Below are 25,488 nucleotides of genomic sequence, written 5' to 3' on the forward strand. Positions count from 1 at the left end.
ATGATTATTGCAATAGAAATACTTAGGGTGAGGAAAAGGAAGTAAACATTACCTAACATCTTAATACCTACAAAAAAGTATTTTTAGTATTTTGACTGCCAATCTTCTGTAAATTGCATCAGTACACACATACAGGTACCACAGTCATGTTGATACAATTAGGATAATGTTATATATGTCACTTTTTATCAATGACTTTTTTTTTCTTGTTGATGGCCTTTTTGCTATTGTTGATGATGAGCAAGTTAATTTAAATCTCTTGTTGGTTAGGTAGATTCCAGTTACTATTCTGCCATATGTAATACTGCAATTGATATTTCTGTGCAAGTCTATCCTCTGAGTGCCTTTTTGTCAATGGGATTGAAGCTCATTTGGAATTAGAGGCTAGCTGCTAGTTTCGGTTTCACCTCTCATTCATTTTGGTAGTTTTCGAGGAACATGCAGATCAGATCCCACATTCTTTTTTCATGATAAATCTATTTTATGAAGAGAGTTTGGACACTACCTTTTTGCTAGAATGTGTACATTTTCCTCCTGTGTATTTAATTTAATTTAATGCCTGGTAAGTGGATGTAAAAGACAACTTTCCAATGGCGATGTCACTTCACATTCAAATTTACATATTAGAGTTTTGTAGAAATGTTTTTTTAAGGACTATGAAACTTATTCCACATGACACTGTCTTGTACTGAAAATGTTTTCTTCGAAAGCTTATTTAAATTTAAGTACTCTGATATTTCAAGACCTATTAAAACATGTCAGATCAAAGAAAATGTCATTAATTAGATAACTAGCTTTTAGTCAATCTGTATTCACTATCAATTTCCTTTTGAAAATGCTCTCAAACTTATGATTAGCAATTTATTTTATGATTTTATAATTTATGTTATGCTTTCAAATTTATTTTATGAATTTCCTATCTCCTTATTTTGTAGTTTATAGCATATCATTTCTATGTACAAAAAAACCCAACCTATATATGATACATTCCTCTTCGTTCCTGCATACTTTGTTTTGGCTTCATTTTTCAAGTGTTACTAAGAACATAATAAGGTGTGTTCTGGAAAGGAGAGTGGTGCTGAGTTCATCATCCACATTTTGCCTTTCCTGGCTCCATCCATCTGTCTGTATTGAATGCCTAGACTACTGTACTTGGGAAGACATTAGTACCATCAGTTCAGTTCAGTTCAGTTGTGTCCGACTCTTCGTGACGCCATGAATCACAACACACCAGGCCTCCTTGTCCATCACCAACTCCCGGAGTTCACTCAGACTCACGTCCATAGAGTCAGTGATGCCATCCAGCCATCTCATCCTCTGTCGTCCCCTTCTCCTCCTGCCCCCAATCCGTCCCAGCATCAGAGTCTTTTCCAATGAGTCAACCCTTCGCATGAGGTGGCCAAAGTACTGGAGCTTCAGCTTTAGCATCATTCCTTCCAAAGAAATCCCAGGGCTGATCTCCTTCAGAATGTTCTGGTTGGATCTCCTTGCAGTCCAAGGGACTCTCAAGAGTCTTCTCCAACACCTCAGTTCAAAAGCATCAATTCTTCGGCGCTCAGCCTTCTTCACAGTCCAACTCTCACATCCATACATGACCACTGGAAAAACCATAGCCTTGACTAGATGGACCTTTGTTGGCAAAGTAATGTCTCTGCTTTTGAATATGCTATCTAGGTTGGTCATAACTTTTCTTCCAAGGAGTAAGAGTCTTTTAATTTCATGGCTGCAGTCACCATCTGCAGTGCTTTTGGACCCCCCCCCAAAATAAAGTCTGACACTGTTTCCACTGTTTCCCCGTCTATTTCCCATGAAGTGATGGGACCAGATGCCATGATCTTCGTTTTCTGAATGTTGAGCTTTAAGCCAACTTTTTCACTCTCCCATAATGGTGAGTAAAAGAGATATACTCCATCTTATGGAACTTGCAGTTCAGTGAGGATACAAGTATTAAAGAGGTACATTTACAAACAAATTTAAGGTTACTCCTGAGATGAGTGGAGGCAGAGGTATGGTGAGTGACATGGCCTAAGAGATTCCTTGGCTGCATTGATCAAGGGGAAGTTTCCAGAAAGGTTTCCCTGAGAGAAAGATGAGCTGAGAGATCTCTGATGAGGGAAGAACATGTGAAAAGGGCTGCAATAGGAAGCAGTGTGTCACAGTTGACTAAGTCTAAGAGTGCCAGGGTCGGAGTTTTGGTCTTTATCTTAACAAAATAAAGTGTCAGTGTTCAGTGGGGTGATGTGATATGACATGCATTTAGAAGGAATCTGTGTAGTTGAAATTTGGAGAAAAAATATAGAAAGCAAAAGGAAGTGTGGAGTCCAGGTTTTGGCTTTTACAAGAGTACAATTGCAAGAAAATGATCATTTATATTAAGGTGGTTCTGGCCATAGATATGAAGAGAAGTAGATACATTTTACAAATATTTGGTGGAAAGAATTGGAAGGTTTGGTGACTCATGTATTCAGTATTTATAGATAGAGGGCAAGAGAGTACCTAAGATGATGCCCAAGTCTTTGACTAACCAAACACAATGAAATTTGGTGCCACTTACTGAGATGTGATGGAGAAGGCAATGGCACCCCAATCCAGTACTCCTGCCTGGAAAATCCCATGGACAGAGGAGCCTGGCAGGCTGCAGTCCATGGGATTGCTGAGGGTCAGACACGACTGAGCGACTTCACTTTCACTTTTCACTTTCATGTATTGGAGAAGGAAATGGTTACCCACTCCAGTGTTTTTGCCTGGAGAATCCCAGGGAAGCCTGGTGGGCTGCCATCTTTGGGGTCACACAGAGTCGGACACAACTGAAGTGACTTAGCAGCAGCAGCAGCAACTGAGATGTGAAAGGCCAAGAAGACCTATTTTGGTGGGAAGTGGTACAGGTTTGGTTTGGAGTAAAAGAAGTCAGTCATCCAGATAATGTTATATTCTGGAATCACAAAGAATAATATACTAGGTGGTGGTTGTTATTCAGTTGCTAAGCCATGTCTGACTCTTTGCAACCCTGTGGACTACAGCACACCAGGCTTTCCTGTGCTTAATTATCTTCCAGAGTTTGCTCAAATTCATGTCCATTGAGTTAATGATGCCATCCAATCATCTCATCCTCTGTCGTCCCCTTCTCCTCCTGCCCTCAGTCTCTTCCAGCATCATGTTCTTTTCCAATGAGTCAGCTCTTTGTATCAGTTGGCCAAAGTACTGAAGCTTCAGTATCAACCCTTCCAATGAATATTCAGGGTTGATTTCCTTTAGGATCTACTGGTTTGATCTTATAGTCCAAGGGACTCTCAAGAGCCTTCTCCAGCACCACAGTTTGAAAGCATCAATTCTTCAGCACTTTAACCTTTTTTATGGTCTGACTTTCACATCCATGCATGACTACTGGGAAAACCATAGGTTTGCCTATATGAACCTTTGTCAGAAAAGTGATGTCTCTGCTTTTTAATTCGCTATCTAGGTTTCATAGCTTTACTTCCAAAGAGCAAGTGAATATACTAGGTATTTTCTTTGAATAATCTTCTAAATTTTGCAGTTCTTTTTTAAACAAGGAATTTTTAAGAGTTTATTGCTCTTTGTGTTTGTTTAACATATTACCCAAAATAAAATGATTCAAAGATTTAAAAATACATACTCTGTTTTGGGATTCCTCGAATACTTTATCACTATAGTGAGTGGGCTTAGTTCTGTTTGTAGTTTTTTTGTTTGCATTTTTTGGGCAATGTAGTGTAGCTATTTTCATCTTTTCCTGAGTAGAGTATGTTGCTGGGAATGACTAGTATTTGAATCAGCTGTGCATTAAATGATGTAGATAGGGACGAAGTATAAACAGTGAAAAATTCTAACTAGTTGGACATTAGAATATATGATGTTCTTTGCAGACTATAAACAGTTTTTAGCATCAAAGATAATAGTACTTTTAAGACACATTTAAAGACAATTACTCCTTGTTCTGCATAATGTTTTATGCTAACCTCAGTCACAGTTGTTTTTTTTTTTTGGTGGTATATTAAATATTTCATTAAATATTAATACAAATCTAAATATTAATGTGCTTTACAATCTGAAAGTGTTAGCGTTAGTTAGACTGAGTGAGGTTACTCAGTCATGTCTGACTCTTTGTGACCCCATGAACTGCAGCCTACCAGTGTCCTTTGTCCATGGGATTTTCCAGGCAAGAATACTGGAGTGGGTTACCATTTGCTTCTCCAGAGTATCTTCCCAACCCAGGGATCGAACTCTGGGTCTCCTGCATCGCGGGCAGATGCTTTACCATCTGAACCACCAGGGAAGCCCAAATATTAATGTGAAAGTGTTAGTCGTTCCAGCCATGTCCAACTCTTTGTGACCCGTGGACTGTAGCCCCCCCAGTCTCCTCTGTCCGTGGGATTTCCCAGACATAAATACTGGAGTAGGCTGCCATTCTCTTCTCTAGGGATCTTCCTGATCCAGGGATCAAATGTGGGTCTCCTGCTTTGCAAGTGAATTCTTTACAGTCTGAGCCACCCCTTCAACCTGAGTTACTGACTTTATTCTGATTATTTCTACTGTTGAATTTGTACTGCCAAAATATTGCTTAAAAATAATAAAATGCTAGAGTTTATTGAAGGCATTTAAGTGACTTTTCAGTGGAGTATTGATTAGCACATGGTTTGGAGTTTTTCTCCCCTGGCATTTTCACTCGTTAAATAAAGAGCCCATGGTCTTTTCTTTTGATTAGTATGAGACCAAAAACAAAATAAAAAAGAGTTTTTTCCCTGAAATAGAAATGAATATTACCAAAAAGAAAATTAAATCAATATAAAGGTTTTTTCCCCTAATTTTAATTTTGATGTTAATATATTGTCTCTATTTTATTGTCTCTTTATGTTAACAACATTTAAATATTTTTAGCTTTTATCAAAATTTGAAAATGAATGTTTTTTTCTCTTGGAAAAATCTAATGTCTTATCATTCTTTTTATAGGTCTCATATCTTTTGGGTGAACAGAAGTCTACCTTTATGGGGCTTACAGGTTATGTACAATTTTGTTTTATTCGTATATATCTAGATGCACTCATATTTTACAGAGCAGTACTACTGGGGAGAAAATTATTGATATTAAAAATAAACAATTAAAATTGTTTATTGTTTAATTAACCTTAATGCACATCTTGAAGTTTTTATTTCTTTATGTTAACCTGAGCCTTGAATTCTACCTGTTGAGAATTTCCTCATGGTCAGGATTAGACTTCAGAAAGCTTGAATAAAACAATGTTTGAAATTGCAACACATTCTCCAAACTAATTTATGTGTTCCTAAATTCTTAAGTTACATCCACGTTTGAAAAATTAGTCAAAAGTCCTTAACCATGTTTGCCTTTTTACCTTATGTTCTCAATATCAGGGTCATGGTGGAATCTTGATGAATAGTTGTTAAATGAATAAACAAATGAACCAATAGCTCTTATTACCAATGGGAAGAGCTTGGTCCCTTAGTAGATAATTTTGCAAATAAAACAAAAAGTATGCTCTGGCACTGAAAAGCTCCTGAAGAAGGAGTAAGGAAATGTGAAGAGAACAGTGGTTCTGAATTACATATTTGGTGTGCTTCCTGGAGTCCTGTGTGTTGTTCTTTGTTCCTTTTTCTGTTGAATTTCATGCCTAGCAAACTTTTTACAACTTCACATCTCCTCTACTCCTGTCTCTTTCCTTCAGATGCTTTTTAGTTTCTGTTAATTTTCAAAAGCAAAAATTATTCAAAGAGTAGAGTCCCTAAGATTAAAAGCATTAGAGATTGGAAGATAGTTGCGTCTGGAAGGAATGGAAAGACTCTAAGGCTCACTGTTTATAAGCAAACATTAAAGTACTTTAAAATCAAATGTTTGGTTTGTCATTTAACATCAGGGTGATTCTGAGATCTGTACATTTTATATGCAACTATGAATTATTTTGATTATGTGTGCATTGTGTTTATTACTATGAAATCAAGTTTTTACTGTGTTTGCATATTTCCTATTTTATAAGTTGTGTTTTATTTTTTTAGTGAATCTTATAGTAGTGTCATTAACTTACAAATAACTTTTTTCAAATATTTCAGTTTTAGTAAAAATGCAGTTTTTTAATCTCTGAGTTAGATTCCTATATTATCCATCAGTGAGGTGGATACTTGTAAAGTAAGTTAGCATTTTTCTGAATAATTATATATGGCCTTGAAATATATTTTGATCATTCAAATTGTTTTTTACTCAATAGTGATATCTTTAAATAAGAACGTTCATTTTTCAATAGGATTTTGAGTAATTCATCCTGAAAATGGTTTCAAGGTCACCTAAAAATGTGTACCTTTAGAATAGTACACATGAGTCAGAAAATTTGTGGGGAAAATCTAAAAAGTTCAACTTTACTATTTTAATAATGTCTGACTATTGCATGCACTTCTGGACTTATTTTACTTATATTGTCATGCATTCATATGTTTTTAAATTATCCTTATGTTTTAATACTCACCTATATCAAAATTTTCATTAAAACAGGAATCAAAATCTAAAACTCTAGGGCATCTGCTTTTCTCAGACAGGTTGACTTAACCCTCACAAATCTATGAACAAATATATTTGTTATCTTAAATACTTCATGTTGATGCTTGCTTAGTACTCCTCTCTCCCAAAGTGCTTAGAGTCTTTAACGTAAGACAATTTGGATGTCCTTTCTGTTGGAGCCACTGTTCTTTGGGAGTTGAGCTGAGGAAATTGTGTGCGGCGTAGAGATGAGAGAGAAAGGCGGGAACTTGTCTAGGGCAGGGCAGCATGCCCATGTCTGCTGCAGAAGGGGGGTTGTTTATGAAGTCTGTTCAGACGGAATCTGCAAGTATCTTGGACCATTTGCTTTAATGATCAAGGATGTTACTGTTTACCTTTGTTTGAGGTGGATGATAGGATGCAAATACCCTCTAATTCCAAGCTTGTATTCTTTGATTTTCTGTAGGGAACTGCCATTCTTGGTAGGTGAACTGAGAGGGAGGCTGTGTGGCTGGTTTTATGGTGGAGCAGTCATGTGATAAACAAAATCTAGTCTTTACATATCATTCAAATTCCAGTCATCTGACTATTCTAATCCCACACTTACATTTGTGGTAATAAATTTTAAAAGACTTACTGAGGAGTATTAGACATTATAAAAACTAAACTGCAGTGACCAGGACAGCCTGCTCCCTACCACTTGTATATAGAAGTTAAGAGTGTCACACAGCACCTCTGTTGCTGAAACTCGGTCTCTGTTCACCAGAGTCAAATAGAAACACAGAGACAGAATTTTGGGTGAAGTAGAAAAGAGTAGCTTTAATCGCTTTGCCAGGCAAAGGGGGCCACAGTGGGCTAATGCCTTGAAGACTGCATGACCCCAGTGAGGAGTTTCATAGTGTTCAAGAAGCAGGGTAGGATCAGCTCGTGGACAATTCTTGGATTGGTTGGCATCAAGGTGAAGTTTTGAGAATGATCAACCTTCTGCTTTCAACTAGTCTAGGTTCTATGTTCTTGTGGTTGGCAGTTTTCATCTGGACAGGGAGTCTGCTTCCTGTAAAAACAGTCAGGCTTTTATCTGTACCTTTCAGGGAACTGGAATTTCAGTGATATGTGCCAGAATTATAGTCTAAATTGCTACCAGTTCTTTAGCGCAACAGCTTTTCCTTATTTCTGTATCTTCATATTTCCCAATCATTAACTCTTGAGTCACCATTTTACTTCAAAAGACAAGGACACGAGGCCTTGTATATGGTGTCAATCCCTATATCATATATGATATATATACATACTCATATATGCACACACATACACAGGCATATATTGATAAATTGATAGTATATTCATAATATATATTTTTGTTGCATCCTCTCATTAAGGTATAATTTATATTTTAGGTTTTAGTGGCACTGATAAGTCTCTTTGAAACAATACTGCTTGGTTATCTCAGTTATAAGGTAAGTTGTTTTATTTAGAAATTTTCTGCCAGTGGAACACACTACTAGCATTTACCCAGTATTTGTCTACTTATAATTCACACTCTGGGGCTAAAGCAAGATCTTCTTAAACCCCTTTAATTATGTTGGGCCTCTCCAGTAAGTAATAAAAAGCTGTTTTAATATAGTAATGTTTTCCTTGGTGGCTTAAACACACTTCACTAATTCCTCTGGTCTAATTTACCCAGTATATGCATGCTTATATTAGGCAAGTGAATGGAATTGTTTGGCTTTTTATTGTTCTCAACCTCTTCTCCTGATCTGTACAGAAAACACTGAGGGAGAAAAGTGTGTCTGTTAGGAATTATTGAAATGAATTCCCTTCATTTTTGGCAAACCTTTGCTTGGCTAACCCAATTTAACAAATGTTTATTGAGCTCTTATTTGATGAAGAGCACCACACTGTGCATTGTTTGTTTGTTTGTTTGTTTTCTTTTCTCAATGAGATTACAATCCAGAAATGGGAGTAGGCAGGAGAAGATTATACAGGCAATAATAATACAAGGTGGAATAATAAGTACATCCCATGAGATGCAAATAAATTTCAGTGGGGGTTCATCAGTTCAGTTCAGTCACTCAGTCATGTCTGACTCTTTACAAACACATGGATTGCAGCAAACCAGGCTTCCCTGTCCATCACCAGCTCCCAGAGCTTACTCAAACTCATGTCCATTGAGTCAGTGATGAAAACCAGCTATCTCATCCTTTGTCATCCCCTTCTTCTCCTGCCCTCAATCCTTCCCAGCATCAGGGTCTTTTCAAATGAGTCAGCTCTTCGCATCAGGTGGCCAAAGTACTGGAGTTTCAGCTTCACCATCAGTCCTTCCAATGAGTATTCAGGGCTGATTTCCTTTAGGATAGACTGGTTTCATCTCCTTGCAGTCCAAGGGACTCTAAAGAGCCTTCTCCAACACCACAGTTTCAAAGCATCAATTCTTCAGTGCTCAGCTTTCTTTATAGTTCCACTCTCACATCCATACATGACCACTGGACAAATTATAGCTTTGACTAGATGGACTTTTGTTGGCAAAGTAATGTCTCTGCTTTTGAATATGCTGTCTAGGTTGCCCATAGCTTTTCTTCCAAGGAGTAAGCATCTTTTAATTTCATGGCTGCAGTCACCATCTGCAGTGATTTTCATGTCCAAGAAAATAAAGTCACTGTTTTCATTGTTTCCCCATCTATTTGCCATGAAATGATGGGACCAGATGCCATGATCTTCATTTTTTGAATGTTAAGTTTTAAGCCAACTTTTTCACTCTTCTCTTTCACTTTCATTAAGAGGCTTTTTAGTTCCTCTTCACTTTCTGCCATAAGGGTGGTTTCATCTGCATATCTGAGGTTATTGACATTTCTCCCAGCAATGTTGATTCCAGCTTGTGCTTCATCCAGCCTGGCATTTCGTGTGAGGTACACTGCATATAAATTAAATAAGCAGGGTGGAAATATACAGCCTTGATGTACTCCTTTCCTGATTTGGAACCAGTCTGTTGTTCATGTCCGGTTCTAAGGGTTTCTTCCTGACCTGCATACAGATTTCTCAGGAGATAGGTCGGGTAGTCTGGGATTTCCATCTCTTTAAGAATTTTTCAGTTTGTTTTGATCCACATAGTCAAAGGCTTTGGCGTCAGTAAAGCAGAAGTAGATGTTTTTCTGGAATTCTCTTGCTTTTTTGATGATACAATGGATGTTGACAATTTGATCTCTGGTTCTTCTGCCTTTGATTAGTGCAAAGAAATATATGAAAATATTAGAATGGGAAAGACTAGAAATCTCTTCAAGAAAATTGGAGATACCAAGGGAACGTTCATGTAAAGATGGGCTCAATAAAGGACAGAAACGGTATTGACATAACGGAAGCAGAAGACATTAAGAAGAGGTGGCAAGAATACACAGAAGAATTGTACAAAAAAGATCTTGACGACCCAGATAATCACAATAGTGTGATCACTCACCTAGAGCCAGACATCCTGGAATGGAAAGTTAAGTGGGCCTTAGAAAGCATCATTACGAACAAAGCTAGTGGAGGTGATGGAATTCCAGGTGAGCTGTTTCAAATCCTGAAAGAGAATGCTATGAGAGTGCTGCACTCAATATGCCAGCAAATTTGGAAAATAGTAGTGGCCACAGGATTGGAAAAGGTCAGTTTTCATTCCAATCTCAAAGAAAGGCAATGCCAAAAAATGTTCAAACTACTGCAGAATTGCACTCATCTCGCACACTAGAAAGTAATGCTCAAAATTCTCCAAGCCACGCTTCAACAGTACATGAACCATGGACTTCCATATATCAAAGCTAGATTTAGAAAAGGCAGAGGAACCAGAGAGAGAGGTTATATCATGGGATGAAAAGACCTATTAAGCAGAGTCCTTGAACCAGTGATTTCACTAAAGTAAGATCATAATTTCACCAAAAAAAAAAAAAGGCAGAACAACGGGGATTTGTAGAATTAGCAAAGGCATAAAATAAGAAATATCCATATAAAATTGGAAGAATGAATTAATATTTAGGCTTGGCCAGCATATGGTATGTTTGGGAAAATATTGTTGGGATAAGTTTGCTACAGTATTGTGAGGGCCTTGTAGAGAAACCTAGAATGGGAAGTTGGTGCAGGATGTTGAACATGAGAGTTCTGTAATTGTAACTAAGTCTAGGAGTATTAGTTTGGAACATCTGCGCAAGCAGAAGTCAAAGAGCCAGTCCACTGAAGTCCATATGCTCTGCTAAGACACAGCTGCAGCAGGAAGGAAAAGTGGGAGTGAGGTTTTGGCCAGGTGAGAGGAATAAACTCATTCAATGGAGGAAAAGTCATCAAAGTAGAAACTGAAGAAATCATCAACAGATTGGTTGAGATAGAAGAAGAGAACAAAATGTGAAAGATCATTTTAAGATTTCCTAAAGCCAAATGACAGTACAAGGCAGTAAAACCAAGAAAAATTACATGGAGGAAAAAATCAGATTGGGGTCAAGATAGATGGAATAATGGAAATTGTTTTGGGAATGATGAATTTGAGGTATTTTTGGACAAATAGATGTGATATGCAGACAACTGAAAAGGAAGATCCGGGACTCGCAAAAGAGATTTATTGAGCTTTGGCAGTCATTTCCAGTGAGATGATGAAGAAAGCATGCAAGTCCAGTAAGGATGGGATAGTAACCAATGGAGAAGAGATGACCCATGTTAATGGAGATGCTTATGTTGTGGGTCTTGAAAGAATAGAGCAATGAGGGCAGACAGAGGAATAAGTGAGAAGGGTGGAAAGTCTTCCGAATGGTTGTCATAATCTTCGCTGATTTCCAGTTCACAGTTATTGCATGTACCGTATCAAGCAGCACAATCCAGGTTCTGTTTTGAGGGGATTCTTATCTAGCATATAAATTTCTCATTTCATAACATAAAGTCTTAAAAGTAACATTCTGTTGGCTACTTTTTAAATATTTTCAAACTCACCTTTTCCCCCTGGTTTCCTTTATAAAATTCTTATATGTGCCACCTAAAGAACATAATACCAGTGCCTAATTAGGTGAAATGAATGGATTAGAAAATGTAGAAAGAAAAGAATGCTTGGTTTCCAAATAAACACAGGTGGATTGATTTACTGATCATGAGGAAAATAAAATATTAGGAATGACTAAGAAAAAAATATATTAGATGAAAGATATGAATGATGGCAGGTTTAGCAAGAAGCGTGAGAAAAGCAATTGGGTTTACAGTTTAGGAGATCATTTGTTATTCACCCTTAAAAGACCAGTTTCAATGGAGTACAATTGAGAGTAAAATTTTCAGATGAAGATTGTTGATTGATCAGTACAGAAGCTCACTAAAAGTAGTAGAATGAGATGGAAGATTGCCTCGTGATGGTAAAAATCTGCATCATTTAAAATGAGCTGGTAGAAGGGACAGGAAAAATGATGGATGAAGCAAGATTTATAAAAAGTAAGAATAAGCTAGGTTAGGAAGTTGAGGATTACTAATTAGCTTTGGATACATCCTGTTCTTTTCTGAGAACACTGAAGATGGAAAATGGTGCCTGAAAGAATATTTTGAAGTTGGAGGAGATACGCTGGAAAATTTTGCATATATGTAGCCACTCAACCCTAACTTACCTAGAAAGTACTAGATTAGTGACATATGGTTTAGAAGGAGATGTGGAGGAGGGCTCTTTAAATGATTTATTAGTGAATCTCTTCGTCAAAATAGCTACCTCATAAATATGTTGTTGTTAAGTTGCTAAGTTGTGTCAGACTCTTTTGCAATCCCATGGGCTGTATCCATCAGGCTCCTCTGTCTATGGGATTTCCCAGGGAGAAATACTGAAGCAAGTTGCCATTTCCTTTTCCAGGGGATCTTCCTGATCCAGGGATCAAACCCACGTCTCCTGCATTGGCAGGCAGATTTTTTACTGCTGAACCACCAGGGAAGCCCATAAATATGTACTGATTGACAAATCTGGATTTTGGAAACCTAGGAGAAGGAAAACAATCAAGTAAATTAATATCCAAGGTGTTATCGTCTAAAGGCCCTTAGTATGCCTGTGATAAATGTCAAATGTAATATACAGAAAGTGATGTACTGAAAAATAAGGATGTGGGTGTTTTTCTCTAATTTAATGAAATATTTTCCACTGTAATAAGAGTATCTACAAATACATAAACTGGTCAAAATATTACTTTGTGTTTGTATTTGTTCCAAATTCTAACTAAAACTTAATATGAAATTAACTTTGAGGCTTTAAATGCTAGTAGTCATTTAACAAGCACAGACTCAAGATGGAATTATAGTTTCCCCTTGTGATTTTATGGTGCTGACCTTTGTAATCAATTAATTTCTGCCATTTATAAAATGAGAGCAAAGATTATAAGACCTAGTGGGGTGCCATTGCGTTCTCCGAGTAGACAGAGCTAGATGATGTATAATATTTTCATTCTGACCTTCATAGACATTAACCTCTAGGTCATGGTGGTTGAGTCTTGTGTGTTACAACAGGAAGGCTAACAAGGGCTTATGTGACATGGGGAGGATTTCTTTTCTTTTCTTTGTTGTCTTTTAGTCATTAAGCCATGTCCAACTCTTTTGAGACCCCATGGACTGTAGCCAACCAGGCTCCTCTGTCCATGGAATTCTCTAGATAAGAGTACTGGAGTAGGTTGCCATTTCCTCCTCCAGGGGAATCTTCATAGGCCAGGGATCAAACCCGAGTCTCCTGCATTATGGGCATATTCTTTACCATCTGAGCCACTGGGGAATCCCTTTTCCTTTCATATATTCAGTCAAATTCGTGAACTCTTATGACTCTTTCAATAAGCTGTTGGATATACTGTTGGAATGAATAAGTGATAATTATTTATAGCACATATATAAGGTAAATCCAAATAGCAGAACTGCAAATGAGGTCCTTCTCTCAAATTAGGCTTTTAAGAAAATTATAGACAGATATGAAGAAATGGATATTGCATTAGGAGTGAAATCCATTTCTAATATTGCTGTTTGATATTTCTAGTTCTGAATATAAAATCTACATATAATTTTCTCTTATTGGTTTATGAAGTGAAGTGAAGTGAAGTGAAGTTGCTCAGTCGTGTCCAACTCTTTGCAACCCCGTGGACTGTAGCCCACCAGGCTCCTCTGTCCATGGGATTCTCCAGGCAAGAGTACTGGAGTGGATTGCCATTTCCTTCTCCAGGGGATCTTCCCAACCCAGGGATCGAACCCAGGTCTCGCACATTGCAGGCAAATGCTTTAACCTCTCAGCCACCAGGGAAGCCCAAAGTGAATAGTAAAAGAGACAATACTGGAAACCACTGCCAATGACAAATTCAAAATGATGTCTCTCCCCACACTACAGTGGCGACCAGGTTGTCGTCTTATTCAGTAGGGCAGAGAAGGGGAAAAGAGAAGTCATTTTCATTTCCATTCTTGAAATGCTCACCTTGTGGGCATGAGGTGATTATAATTATAAACTTTCACAAAAGACTTGATCTTTGACCTCTTGGCAATTTTCTTCTTGCCCATGGCAGCTGTCACTTTGCGGGGATAGCGATCAATTCCAGCCACTAGAGCATGGCTGTAGGGTTGGTCTGAGGTGCCGTCATCAATGTTCTGAAGAAGCAAGAATTACATGTTACCAGCCATTTAGGCCCTGTGCTAGAATGGTTTATATCTATATATATAAACAGATAATGTATGTATTTACATATACAACATATATGTTTGTACACACTGCTGCTGCTGCTAAATCACTTCAGTCATGTCCGACTCTGTGGGACCCCATAGACGGCAGCCCACCAAGTTCCCCCATCCCTGGGATTCTCCAGGCAAGAACACTGGAGTGGGTTGCCATTTCCTTCTCCAATGCATGAAAGTGAAAAGTGAAAGTGAAGTCGCTCAGTCGTGTCCGACCCTCAGCGACCCCATGGACTGCAGCCTTCCAGGCTCCTCCGTCCGTGGGATTTTCCAGGCAAGAGTACTGGAGTGGGGTGCGATTGCCTTCTCCGATTGTACACACTAGACATTCTAAAATAAGCATGACTTAATCTTTTACTTAAAAGGTTTAAACTATCATGGAGAGCAAAGCTTTTTAAAATCAGAAGACTTAATAGGTAGAAGCAAAGTGAGCAAAAACTCTTTAAAGTGTGTGTTAAAGTTAGCAGATAAAAATTTCAAAATCCCTGACGTTCATTTCTTCTGTCCTCTGTCATACAGACAGCAGATCTGAACTTAAATCATCATTCTGTTCATGTTTGTCACAACTTGGCAAAATGTCCGTGAGGCTTGCCTGACAGTAAAATTCTTATTTCTCTGTCACGTAAATACCATCCGTGTCTTTATCAACTGTTTTCAAAAATATAACAGTATTCTATATATACATACACATTTGTTAAATCAAAAGGATTTTGTGTATTATGCACAAAAATGCATAATTTCCAAACCTCTTATAATGAAAATTCACCACACCTAGAAAGCTTTTGTTAAATCTATAGTTGTTTTTTTTTTCCCTATACAGTAATCACTTATAAAAAGCATCAGTTCTGAAATGTTAGCTTCATTTTGGGCTTATTCCTGGAAAAGAACAAAGAATTCATCCTAGGACTCCAAGATCCTGGTGATTCTGCTTATTATGCCACAGGAATGGTAAATCTAAGTGTTGTTGGGTTTATGTTTAGAAATACAAAGGAACGCTGCCATAGAGTTACTCCATATTTTAAACTCACTAAAAGAAGGTTAAGTCTTCTGGATTAAATATTTTAAATTAGGTATTCTTAATATTAGAGAAGAAGGTGCTTTTTAAGGGTCTCTTGTTCCCAATTTGGGCTAACAGCAAGTAGATTACCATAAGTCTTATACTTTTTAAAGTGCTTTTTTTAGAGTTACCTAGATAATAGTTCTAAACTTGTACTTTCTTTTATGATAAAAATAAAAGCCTGGTGCATTTTAGGAAATCATCTGTTTTCTTGAATTTTTATTGGTTGAGGAAAGTTGCATCCATACCAAATATAAAACAGATTAAATTTTATTTATATTTTATTGAATTATGTCAATAAGAAGAGGAACACGGAGAGTTCTATATGCTTAGAACAGTTAAAGCTATTTCTTAAAAACTATCTTTTTTCTTTAAGAAGTTACCTTTTAGAAGAAGACTGATGCCTTTCATCTCATTCAGGAAAATATGATTAAGTGGAACAGGTATTTAACTTTATTTTGAAAGGCATGTGCCTGCCTTTTGGATCTTATTTCACACTTCTCTACATAGTGCCATCTCTAGATTTATGCTTCCCTTTTTTGCCATAATTGCTTTTATCCTGAGCCTATATTATGTAGGCTCATGGGGACTCCCTAACAGCCAATACAACTTTTGGATAATTTCTCTATTTTTCATCAGCTATTTTTAGGGGAGATAATTTATGAATATGTCTTTAAGTTCAGAAGACAACCTGAGATTTTAGAACTAAACCTAATGAATATAACTGAAAAAGACATTTACTTTTAGCAATGAGTATATTGCCTCCCTGTATAATTTTAGATTGTGGAAGTCAATCCTCAGGTGGAAGTTCATTATTTGCCACAACGTACACACACACACACACACACACACACACACACACACTAGCTGTGAATCAACAACAGGAGCGTGTTTGACATAATGCAGATAGATTTTATTGAGGAGCTTCAGACTGGCAAGGACTGTGCTTGAAACAGAGCAAAGAATTGTGAACTAAATGTATGCTCTCGCCTGGACCACATTAAATTCAGTCACATGAGTGAAATGAAGTCATTCAGTCATGTCCAACTCTTTGCGACCCCATGGACTGTAGCCTACCAGACTCCTCCATCCCTGGGATTTTCCAGGCAAGAGTACTGGAGTGTGTTGCCATTTCTTCCTCCAGGGGATCCTCCCAACCCAGGGATCGAACTCAGGTCTCTTGCATTGCAGGCAGATGCTTTACCATCTGAGCCACCAAGGAAGCCCAATGCTCTCACCTGGACCACATGAAATTCAAAGTCAAGTGTTGATCAAATATATAAAAACAAACTGAAAAAAAGGAAGGAGAAGGATGTTGATGAAGAATCAGAAAACCAAGTGTGGGAGTCTGATCTTATCTAGAGTGTGTGTAAAGAGTAGGTGGGGAAAGTCTCAAAACACTCAGAAGATTTGAATTAATAGCTGAAAGACGTGTGTGAGTTAACTAGGTAAAGGAACATTGAAGAGGAAGGTGGGGAGACCAGTTAAGAAGTTAGAGTGGAAATAGAGTGTAAATTGAGAACCAGACAACCCAAGATACGTTCATGAATCAGAAAGTCTTATTCAACAATTATACTTAGGTAGTGTGTGAAGCGGAGAAGGCGATGGCACCCCACTCCAGTACTCTTGCCTGGAAAATCCCATGGACGGAAGAGCCTGGTGGGCTGCAGTCTGTGGGGTCGCTAAGAGTCGGACACAATTGAGCAACTTCACTTTCACTTTTCACTTTCATGCATTGGAGAAGGAAATGGCAACCCACTCCAGTGTTCTTGCCTGGAGAATCCCAGGGACGGGGCAGCCTGGTAGGCTGCGGTCTATGGGGTCGCACAGAGTCAGACACGACTGAAGCGCCTTAGCAGCAGCAGTGTGTGAAGGCGATGGCAGAGGACGAGGTGGTTAGATAGCATTACTGACTCAATAGACATGAATCTGACCAAACTTTGGGAGAAAGTGAAGGACAGAGTAGCCTGGCAGGCTACAGTCCATGGGGCTGCAAAGAGTTAGACATGACTTAGTGACTGAACAATGGCATGTGAAAAGAAGATGCAAATTTCTCCAGGATCTTTGATTTTGTTGCTGGAGAGTCAGTTAGGACAAACATCCTTAATTTTACTTTTAGGTTGTCCATTTTATTGGCATACAGTTTCTTGTTGTCTCTTATGATTCTTTTTGTTTCTGTGGTATCAGTTGTAACTTATTTTTCCTTTCTAATTTTATTGATTTGAATCCTCTCACTTTTTATCCTGATGAGTCTGCTAAAGGTTTATCAATTGTGTTCATCTTCTTGAAGAGCCACCTTTTAGTTTCACTGATCTTTACTGTTGTTTTCTTTGTCTCTATTTCATTTTTTTCTGCTCTGATCTTTATGATTTCTTTCCTTCCACTAACTTTGAGTTTTGTTTATTCTTCTTACACTAGTTGCTTTAGGTGTAAGGATAGGTTGTTTATTTGAGATCTGTCTTGTTCCTTGAGATAAGATTGCGTTGCTATAAATTTCCTTCTTAGAACTGCTTTTGCTATATCCCATAGGTTTTGGATTGTCATGTTTTCATTGTCCTTTAAATTTTACTTTGAGACAAATTACCCACAAGGTGCCTTTGAGGCATTCATGTGAAGCAGCACATTAGACAGTGGAGATCTGAAACTGACTCTCAGATACGATATTGATCCAGGCTAGAGATACAACATTGGAAGTCATTGGTTTATTATTGATAATAAGTTGAAGTTGTAACATAAATGAGATTACCTAAAATGAATATATAGCCAAGTACTCTTGAAATGCTTTCTTCCAGAAAATTTCTGTTGAGCTTTGTGGCCATAAGTTTAATGATTTATATGATTGCATCAGGAAGACTAAATAAAATTTTTTTAGTGTTTCCACATGGATCCAAGAAAAAGAAATACAAATGCTTAAGTTCAAAATCAAAGCAATTATACCAGAAGGGAAGAGTGTTATAAAATATTTGGAACTTTCCTTTATTCAATATCATGCTCATTGAACTCTAATGGTCATAGAAACAGATAAGTTTTGTAAAATGTTAAAAACATGTATCAAGGTAGTTAGTGGTGAAGGTATGGGGATTGGGGCATTCCAAGCAGAAGGAGAAGTGTGAGCAAAGTTATAAAAGATGAAACAGCCTAGCTCATTCAGAGAGCTATATCAAAATTAGTTCTATATGTAGTGAATCTGTAGCTGAATTCAAGATGGGTTAGGAATATAGTAGGTACAGAACAAACCAGCAGCCATAGTTCAAATTGTGAAGCTTCATATGATATAATGAGGAGTTTGGATGTTGGCGATGGAGATTTGCCATTTTAGAAAGATTCTCTGACTTGGAATATGGAGGCTAAATCAGAAATGAACCCAACTGAATTACATTTTAGTCATCAGACTCTCTTAGTGGTTTGAGGGAAAGCAATAAAAAATAAATGTTGTGTTAGATCTGGAAATGAAGAGAGGTATCAGAGGTATAGAAGCTTTTGGTTTACTAGGAACTAAACTTTTCCAGTGTGCCAAGCTAAGAAAATTAATGCTAGTCTTAATGTACACTAGCAGAAAGACCCTGCCATGTGACCAGTGATAATGATTCCCATTACATCCCCCTCCTCTGGTCACATCAGTCTCTTTTCCTGTGTAAAACCATTGACATTAAGGAACAATGTACAATGACTAGTAAAAAATATGGTGAGGAAAGAGTAGGCCAAATGTTACGCATTCTGGAAACTGAGTCATGTAAAAAACTGTTAAATGGTAACATTAACCAGCACAATAAAAAATAGATGTGTTGCATAATGAAAATCAAGTATAAATGGTTTATTGAATAGGCCTGATTCAGTGCAAGTAGAAAAGCCTTTAGCCCGTTCTACGTTTCTCCTTCAAACCCAGTCATTGTCCTTATGAGCCATGCTGATCCAATGAAATCTCAGTTAGGCCCCTCAGTTTTTTGGCAAGACAAATCTCAGTTTAGTATTTAAGAGATAGTGTTCAGTATGTAAAAAATTTAATGTTCTCATCCAGTTTTAGCTTTTTCTAAGCTGCAAACTTCCCAGGTGGCACAATGGTAAAGAATCCACCTGTCGATGCCGGAGACACAAAAAATGTGGGTTCAGTCCTTGGGCCAGGAAAAATTTCCTAGAGGAGAAAATGGCAAGCTGCTCCAATATTCTGGTTTCAAAAATCCCATGGATTGAGGAGCCTGGTGGGCAACAGTCCGTGGGACAGTAGAGAGTCAGACACGACTGAGCACGCATGTGTGCACAGCTGGGAACTCAATGGGGCAAGGATCTTCTTGGGGGGCTTCTCCTGTGTCCACCTCCTCTTTGTCCGAAACCAGCTGATCATGGCCCCTCAGGGCTGAGGAGGCTCCAGGAGAAGGTGGTCCTGACTGACTGGCCCAGGAATAGTCTGTGGTTTGGTTGCTCTGATGGCAGATACAGATGGGGCTTTGGTGGTTCTCCTAAGGCCTTGGGTGGAAGCTCCTTGATGCCTCAAGCCCCGGGCTGGCCACTCTGCCCCGGGTTCTGGGGGGTCCAAGGGCCACCATCTGTCAAGATTCTCTGTCTCCTTAGGCCTGCAGCCCTTCTGAGTCTGAATTTAAAACGGCCATACATTTTATTCTGTAGGGTCTCTATCTTGTTCCCAGAAAATAAGTCGCTCTGTCTTAGTATTGTTGTAAGTATAGCCTGTTCTTATCTCAACATTCTCTCTCTTTGCTTTGCTGTGTGTGTGTGTGTGTGTGTGTGTGTGTGTGTGATGTTTTAGGCCTTAGTCAAAAGCAGCCCCTAAGTCTGAGTCCAGCTCTCTAGGTTGTTTATCTGCGCCCTTCTTACAGAGCTGGAGGTGATGAGGGAAGCATCCTTACATCTTTACACAGAGATGAGAGAGATCCTTAGAGCTCTGTGCCTTCCACCTGCTCTCTCACCAGTTTTTATTTAGCCCACAGACGGCTTATGAACCAGGGATAACAAAATCTCTTACTTACTGTTTTAGCAACCCAGATGATCCCCGATGTAGAACTTGCTTTATGAAGTGGCGGTGTGCAGGGAAAGACCAAGTTAGCCAAGATGGCGTAGTCAGGCCCTCTTGCCCCACAGCCTCTCGCTTTTGCCTCACATTTTGTAAATAATGTTCATGTAATAACTCAAGTCACTCATAACACTGCACATGTGCATCGAGGTACTCACTTGGTCACAAGCTACTTTGTGCTGTAGGGATATATGAGCTCCACCTAGGGCTGCATTTTACTGCTGTGTCACAGCTGTGTCTATTGGGTCAGCCACGAGAGGGGAGAACATAGGGTGTCTGTTGTTATGGCTGCGGAGGCAGCAGGAGAGAGGCCGTGTGATGGCTGCTGTGCAGGCCAGGAGAGAATAAATGTATCTGCAGTTCCTAGGGCTCCTCTGCTGCTGCTGCTAAGTCACTTCAGTCGTGTCCGACTCTGTGCAACCCTGTAAGACGGCAGCCCACCAGGCTCCCCCATCCCTGGGATTCTCCAGTCAAGAACACTGGAGTGGGTTGCCATTTCCTTCTCCAATGCATGAAAGTGAAAAGTGAAAGGGAAGTCGCTCAGTCCTGTCCGACTCTTAGCTACCCCAGGGACTGCAGCCCACCAGGCTCTGCCATCCATGGGATTTTCCAGGCAAGAGTACTGGAGTGGGTCGCCAGTGGCTCCTCTAGCCTCCTACTAACATCTTAGCTCATGCCTTGCCTACCCTGGGTTCAGCGAACACTGCGAACAGCGAGACAATTGGCATCATGAGCAGGATTGGCGATGCAAGGTGTTTTACATCTCTGTAATGTTTTAAGAGTTTGGGACCTCAAGAAAAATAAAGATCCCAATATTATAGCCAGTGTGTCCTCAGTTGCTTCAGTCATGTTTGACTCTGTGCAACTCTATGGAACGTAGCCTGCTAAGCTCCTCTTTCCGTGGGATTCTCCAGGCAAGACTACTGGAGTGGGTTGCCATTCATAAAATAATTAGACATTACAGGGGTCAGATTTCAAGTTGCCTTTCTAACAGATAGATTTCTTTTTTTTTTTTTTTTTTTTTTTGTTAAAAGAATAAACTGCGTTAGGGAGTTCTGAGTTCTTTCTCACTGGACATCGTTAGAGAATGTTTCAGGAATGACCTATTAGTCAGTGCCGTTGCCCAGAGCTGCACAATTAGAAGGATATGTGCTTGTTTGAATGCTCTGATGTCACCTTCTTGAAATTACTCATAATTTGTTAATAAGAGGCCCTGCATTTTCGTTTTTAACTGGGCCCCACTAATTATGTAGCCAGACCCGATTAATATTGTTGTACTGTGTGGGTTGGGAGACTAGAATCCAGATGATTGAGAAAACTCTGACTTTAAATCTTATTAATCTAAAAACAATGTTAAATGGCCTCCCAGGGCCATTGTTATATGTGTGTGTTTGCAAACTATTTAATATGCTTTATATTATGATATAAAAATTAAGATGGAGTTACTTTTTCATTGATTCTGTAAGGTTTCTTAATTTTTTTATTTTTACTAGTAACTTTTTTGATGTGATATTATGTGATTAAAATGTGCTATGTGCAATATTCATGGATTACTATGAGCATTTGGTTTACTTAAACTCTGCAAAATTGAGAGGGCACAATTACATGTAGCAAAATAATCTCTAAAAGTCATTGCTACATTTCTAAATAATAATTTTGTATTCTGTTAATATAAACATCCTTATCCTTATTGCTGGCAAAATTCTGATGCCTTTTCCCCGTTTAATGGTATCAGTTGTAATTGACTTTTATTTTTGTTCATTTTTTTTTTGGAAGGGAAACATCTGGGAACAGATTTTACGAATACCCTTCATCTTGGAAATAATTAATGCGGTTCCCTTCATTATCTCAGTAAGTCCTAAAAGAATCTTTAAAAGAAATAATTTTGTTATTAGTCATGAGTAAAATCTTTCAATCTAAATAGCAATAAATAATATATTAGCTCAGATGAATGAATTTAGGCTTTTGTTAATGTATTAAATCATGGTATTAGAAAATAAATAACAAAGTCAGTTATAACTGGGTTGTGAAATTAAGTGAACATTAACGAGATTTAGTTCAATAGCAAAATGAAATGCATTTTAGGAATATATACTCTAGAAGTACCATTTAAACATGTTAATTTTGTCTAAACAGATTAGAATGAATCACTCCACTTCTTGTGTATATTGTAGAGTTTTAAAAAATAAAAGCCAAGTAAAACCAAGTATTTATAAAAGTTTCTCATGCTGAGAATATGTTTATCTTTAGTTTAAGCCACAGGATTTATTAAATCCAGTTCTCTGTTTACTAAATATGTTGCCAACAACTAAGACGACCAGCAGTGTGCTTCTTTATTAAAGTCTGTGGAGAACCAATTCCACGGTGATCCTGTTCAGCTACAGAATATGCAACCAGCACTTTTCCATTGCAAAACTGGATCTTAATCTATATTTGATAAAGCTTTAGTAATGTCTGTTGGGAATATGCTTTCTAACACTTTTTATTTTGAATTTTATTTGGAAAATCATGACTATAAGTCATTATGATCTGAAGCTGTTGCTCACTCTGACAATTATTTTAATTTGAGTGATTTATCTAGAGGAACAACTGGCTCCAGATTGAATGACAGGTTAATTAAATATAATTCCAATGGAATACAGTTCCCCAGTGTCATGTAAATGTTTGAATCTGAGAGAGTAAGTGGTAATGTTATAGAAAAGTAAAGTACTGTCTCCTTACACCTATTTTTACCTCCAGTTCCAGAAGAGAAAAAAGATGATATCTATTATAACAGTCATACCAAAAGATTTAGTGATCAGATTAACACAGTTATAGCTGATATCCCATTATGCTGATTATTTTCCTTCTGCTTCTACAATAACTTTGCAAAGAATTTTTCCTTAGGACTTAGAGAATGAAAAGATCCTGTCTGCCCCTCCATTTCAATAATCATATGAATTTAGAGTATTTGCCACATGTTTTATATAATTATATTGTCCTTAATAACTTATTTTTGTTTGCTTTTCTTCTCAATCATGTAGATTTCTTGCTTGGAGATAAAAATTTAGTTTTGATTTGTCTTCCAGATATTCTGGCCTTCCTTAAGAAATCTATTTGTCCCAGTTTTTCTAAACTGTTGGCTTGCCAAACATGCCTTGGAAAATATGATTGTAAGTATAAAATACAAGTGCAAAGACAAAAGTATTTTTCAATGCTCCATTACCTTCTTACCTCACTAAAGTGATGTGTTGCATAGATGTCTAAGCTAATAGACCCTATGTCTGTTTATATCCTAATAAGAATGAAAAGTGATGAAACGCCTTTACTGTCAAGTCCCTTGTTTCATAAGGCCCTATGAAATAGTAAACAAAAATAATTCAGGTAGTCTAAAGATCACCAAACCAAAGCTGACTGCTGTTTGGATGGTCAAACTTATTACCAATCTTCTGAAGATAGTGTTTCCTTCTAAAGCAATCTCATTAGGTATAACAGGACCCCTAGGTTTAAGGCTTCAGGAGGTAATGTTGTCAAACTGTAGGTAGTCTCACACTCCATAAAAATCTGTGGAGTTTTCTAAGTCGCTGTATTGGAGCTGGAAGGTCCTCATGTAAAGTCAACTTTTTAGGTTGGGTTCGGTTGGGAATAGGGAGGCAGAAGGGGACGCAAGAAGGAAGAGATGCAGAACTCAGAGATGTGCCACCATTGCATTTTGCCTAAGGCCGACTGTTTGAAAGGACTGATTTATAACTAGGACCAAAACATAATAGGCTTGGATACTTACTAGTGAGCTGACATTTGCTATTTGCTATTCAGTCATTTATTCTACTCTGGTGGCTCAGATGGTAAAGAAGTTCCCTGCAATGCAGGAGACCTGGGTTCTTTCCCTGGGTCAGGAAGATCGCCTGGAGAAGGGAAAGACAACTGACTCCGGTATTCTTGTCTGGAGAATTCCATGGACAGAGGAGCCTGGCTGGCAGTCTATGGGGTTGCAAAGAGTCAGACATGACTGAGACTAACACTTTCACACTTTCACTTCTTCCATTTGTTTTACAAGTATTAATATGAGTCTACTCTCAGCTAAGCACTCTGATAAAATAAGCAAGTGATTTAACACCTTTGCTAATGTCTCCATTTTGAAAGAGAATAAAACTACCAACATACAGGCTTGCTGTGAGAATTAAGTTATATTATATATACGTTTATATATGTGTAAAAATCTTGTATCTAGTATAAACATAGTAAGAGCTCAATATTATTAATTTGATCACACTGAAATTGTTTGCTTGGAGGCAAACTTGTTTTTCTTTTGAATAGCTTTTTAACAGAAAGTATGGCAATAGTTTTGGCCAAAAGGAATATTTGGATAGCATTTGAGTCTTTACAACCAGCTGAATGTTTCTAATCAGCTCTCAATATATTAAGTGACCACTGGAGTTTCATGCAAGCTTACAGCTAATAAGGGGAGCAGCATATGCCCTGTGAATGGTTTGCAAAAACATCCTGCTATCTTAGCTGTCCAAAAAAATATTGTTTCACTAACTATAACTGTGGAGCCTGATGGGCTGCCATCTATGGGGTCACACAGAGTTGGACATGACTGAAGCAACTTAGCAGCAGCAGCAACAGACTGCCTAAATTGTTAATTAAAAAAAAAAAAATTCCTCCAGTACTCTTTGCTAATTTGTGTTTATTAGTTGCTAGAAAAAGTAACCTAACCAAGAAAGGAATCATTAGTCAATCATTAAGAGTAAAAGTAGTGCTTTGCATTATTTATTTAGGATTCATTTTCCATCATAATTCTATATTTTGCTTCTTTTCTTCCTGATTGGTAAAATTTAATTTGTTTTTCTGTTCATTAACACCTCTGTTAGAAGAAAGTAAAGAATGCAAGGTGAAGTTTTAATCAACTTTGCTTTTTTGTTTTCATAACAAAAGTTCTGGTTAAATGTGTGGTAGAGAAAGATAAAATGATAGCTCATTGAGGTTTTATTTTATATTGAAAGTGCAAGTAACTTTTTGTGACCACATGGACTGTAGCCCAGTAGGCTCCTCTGCCCATGGAATTCTCCAGGCAAGAATACTGGAGTGGGTAGCCGTTCCCTTCTCCAGGGGATCTTCCCAACCCAGGAATTGAACCAGGGTCTCCTGCATTGCAGGCAGATTCTTTACCAGCTGAGCTACCTGTTTATCTCATGAAGTACAGCTATTCAGACTGTTAAAAAATTATTATGAAAATTTATAAAA

At 37.9% G+C, this 25,488-nt stretch overlaps 1 protein-coding gene across 1 annotated transcript in view; it reads left to right on the plus strand.

The window, feature by feature from the left end:
- Positions 1 to 25,488, plus strand: part of KCNT2 (potassium sodium-activated channel subfamily T member 2) — a 436,616-nt gene that overhangs the window by 144,757 nt on the left and 266,371 nt on the right. The window contains exons 4-7 of the mRNA XM_052653896.1: positions 4,966 to 5,014; positions 7,897 to 7,956; positions 22,039 to 22,113; positions 23,331 to 23,414. Of these exons, the coding sequence (XP_052509856.1) occupies positions 4,966 to 5,014; positions 7,897 to 7,956; positions 22,039 to 22,113; positions 23,331 to 23,414 (268 nt within the window). The remainder of the gene's footprint in view (positions 1 to 4,965; positions 5,015 to 7,896; positions 7,957 to 22,038; positions 22,114 to 23,330; positions 23,415 to 25,488) is intronic.

Source organism: Budorcas taxicolor, chromosome 16, assembly GCF_023091745.1.
Source record: "Budorcas taxicolor isolate Tak-1 chromosome 16, Takin1.1, whole genome shotgun sequence".
Taxonomy (NCBI): Eukaryota; Metazoa; Chordata; class Mammalia; order Artiodactyla; family Bovidae; genus Budorcas; species Budorcas taxicolor.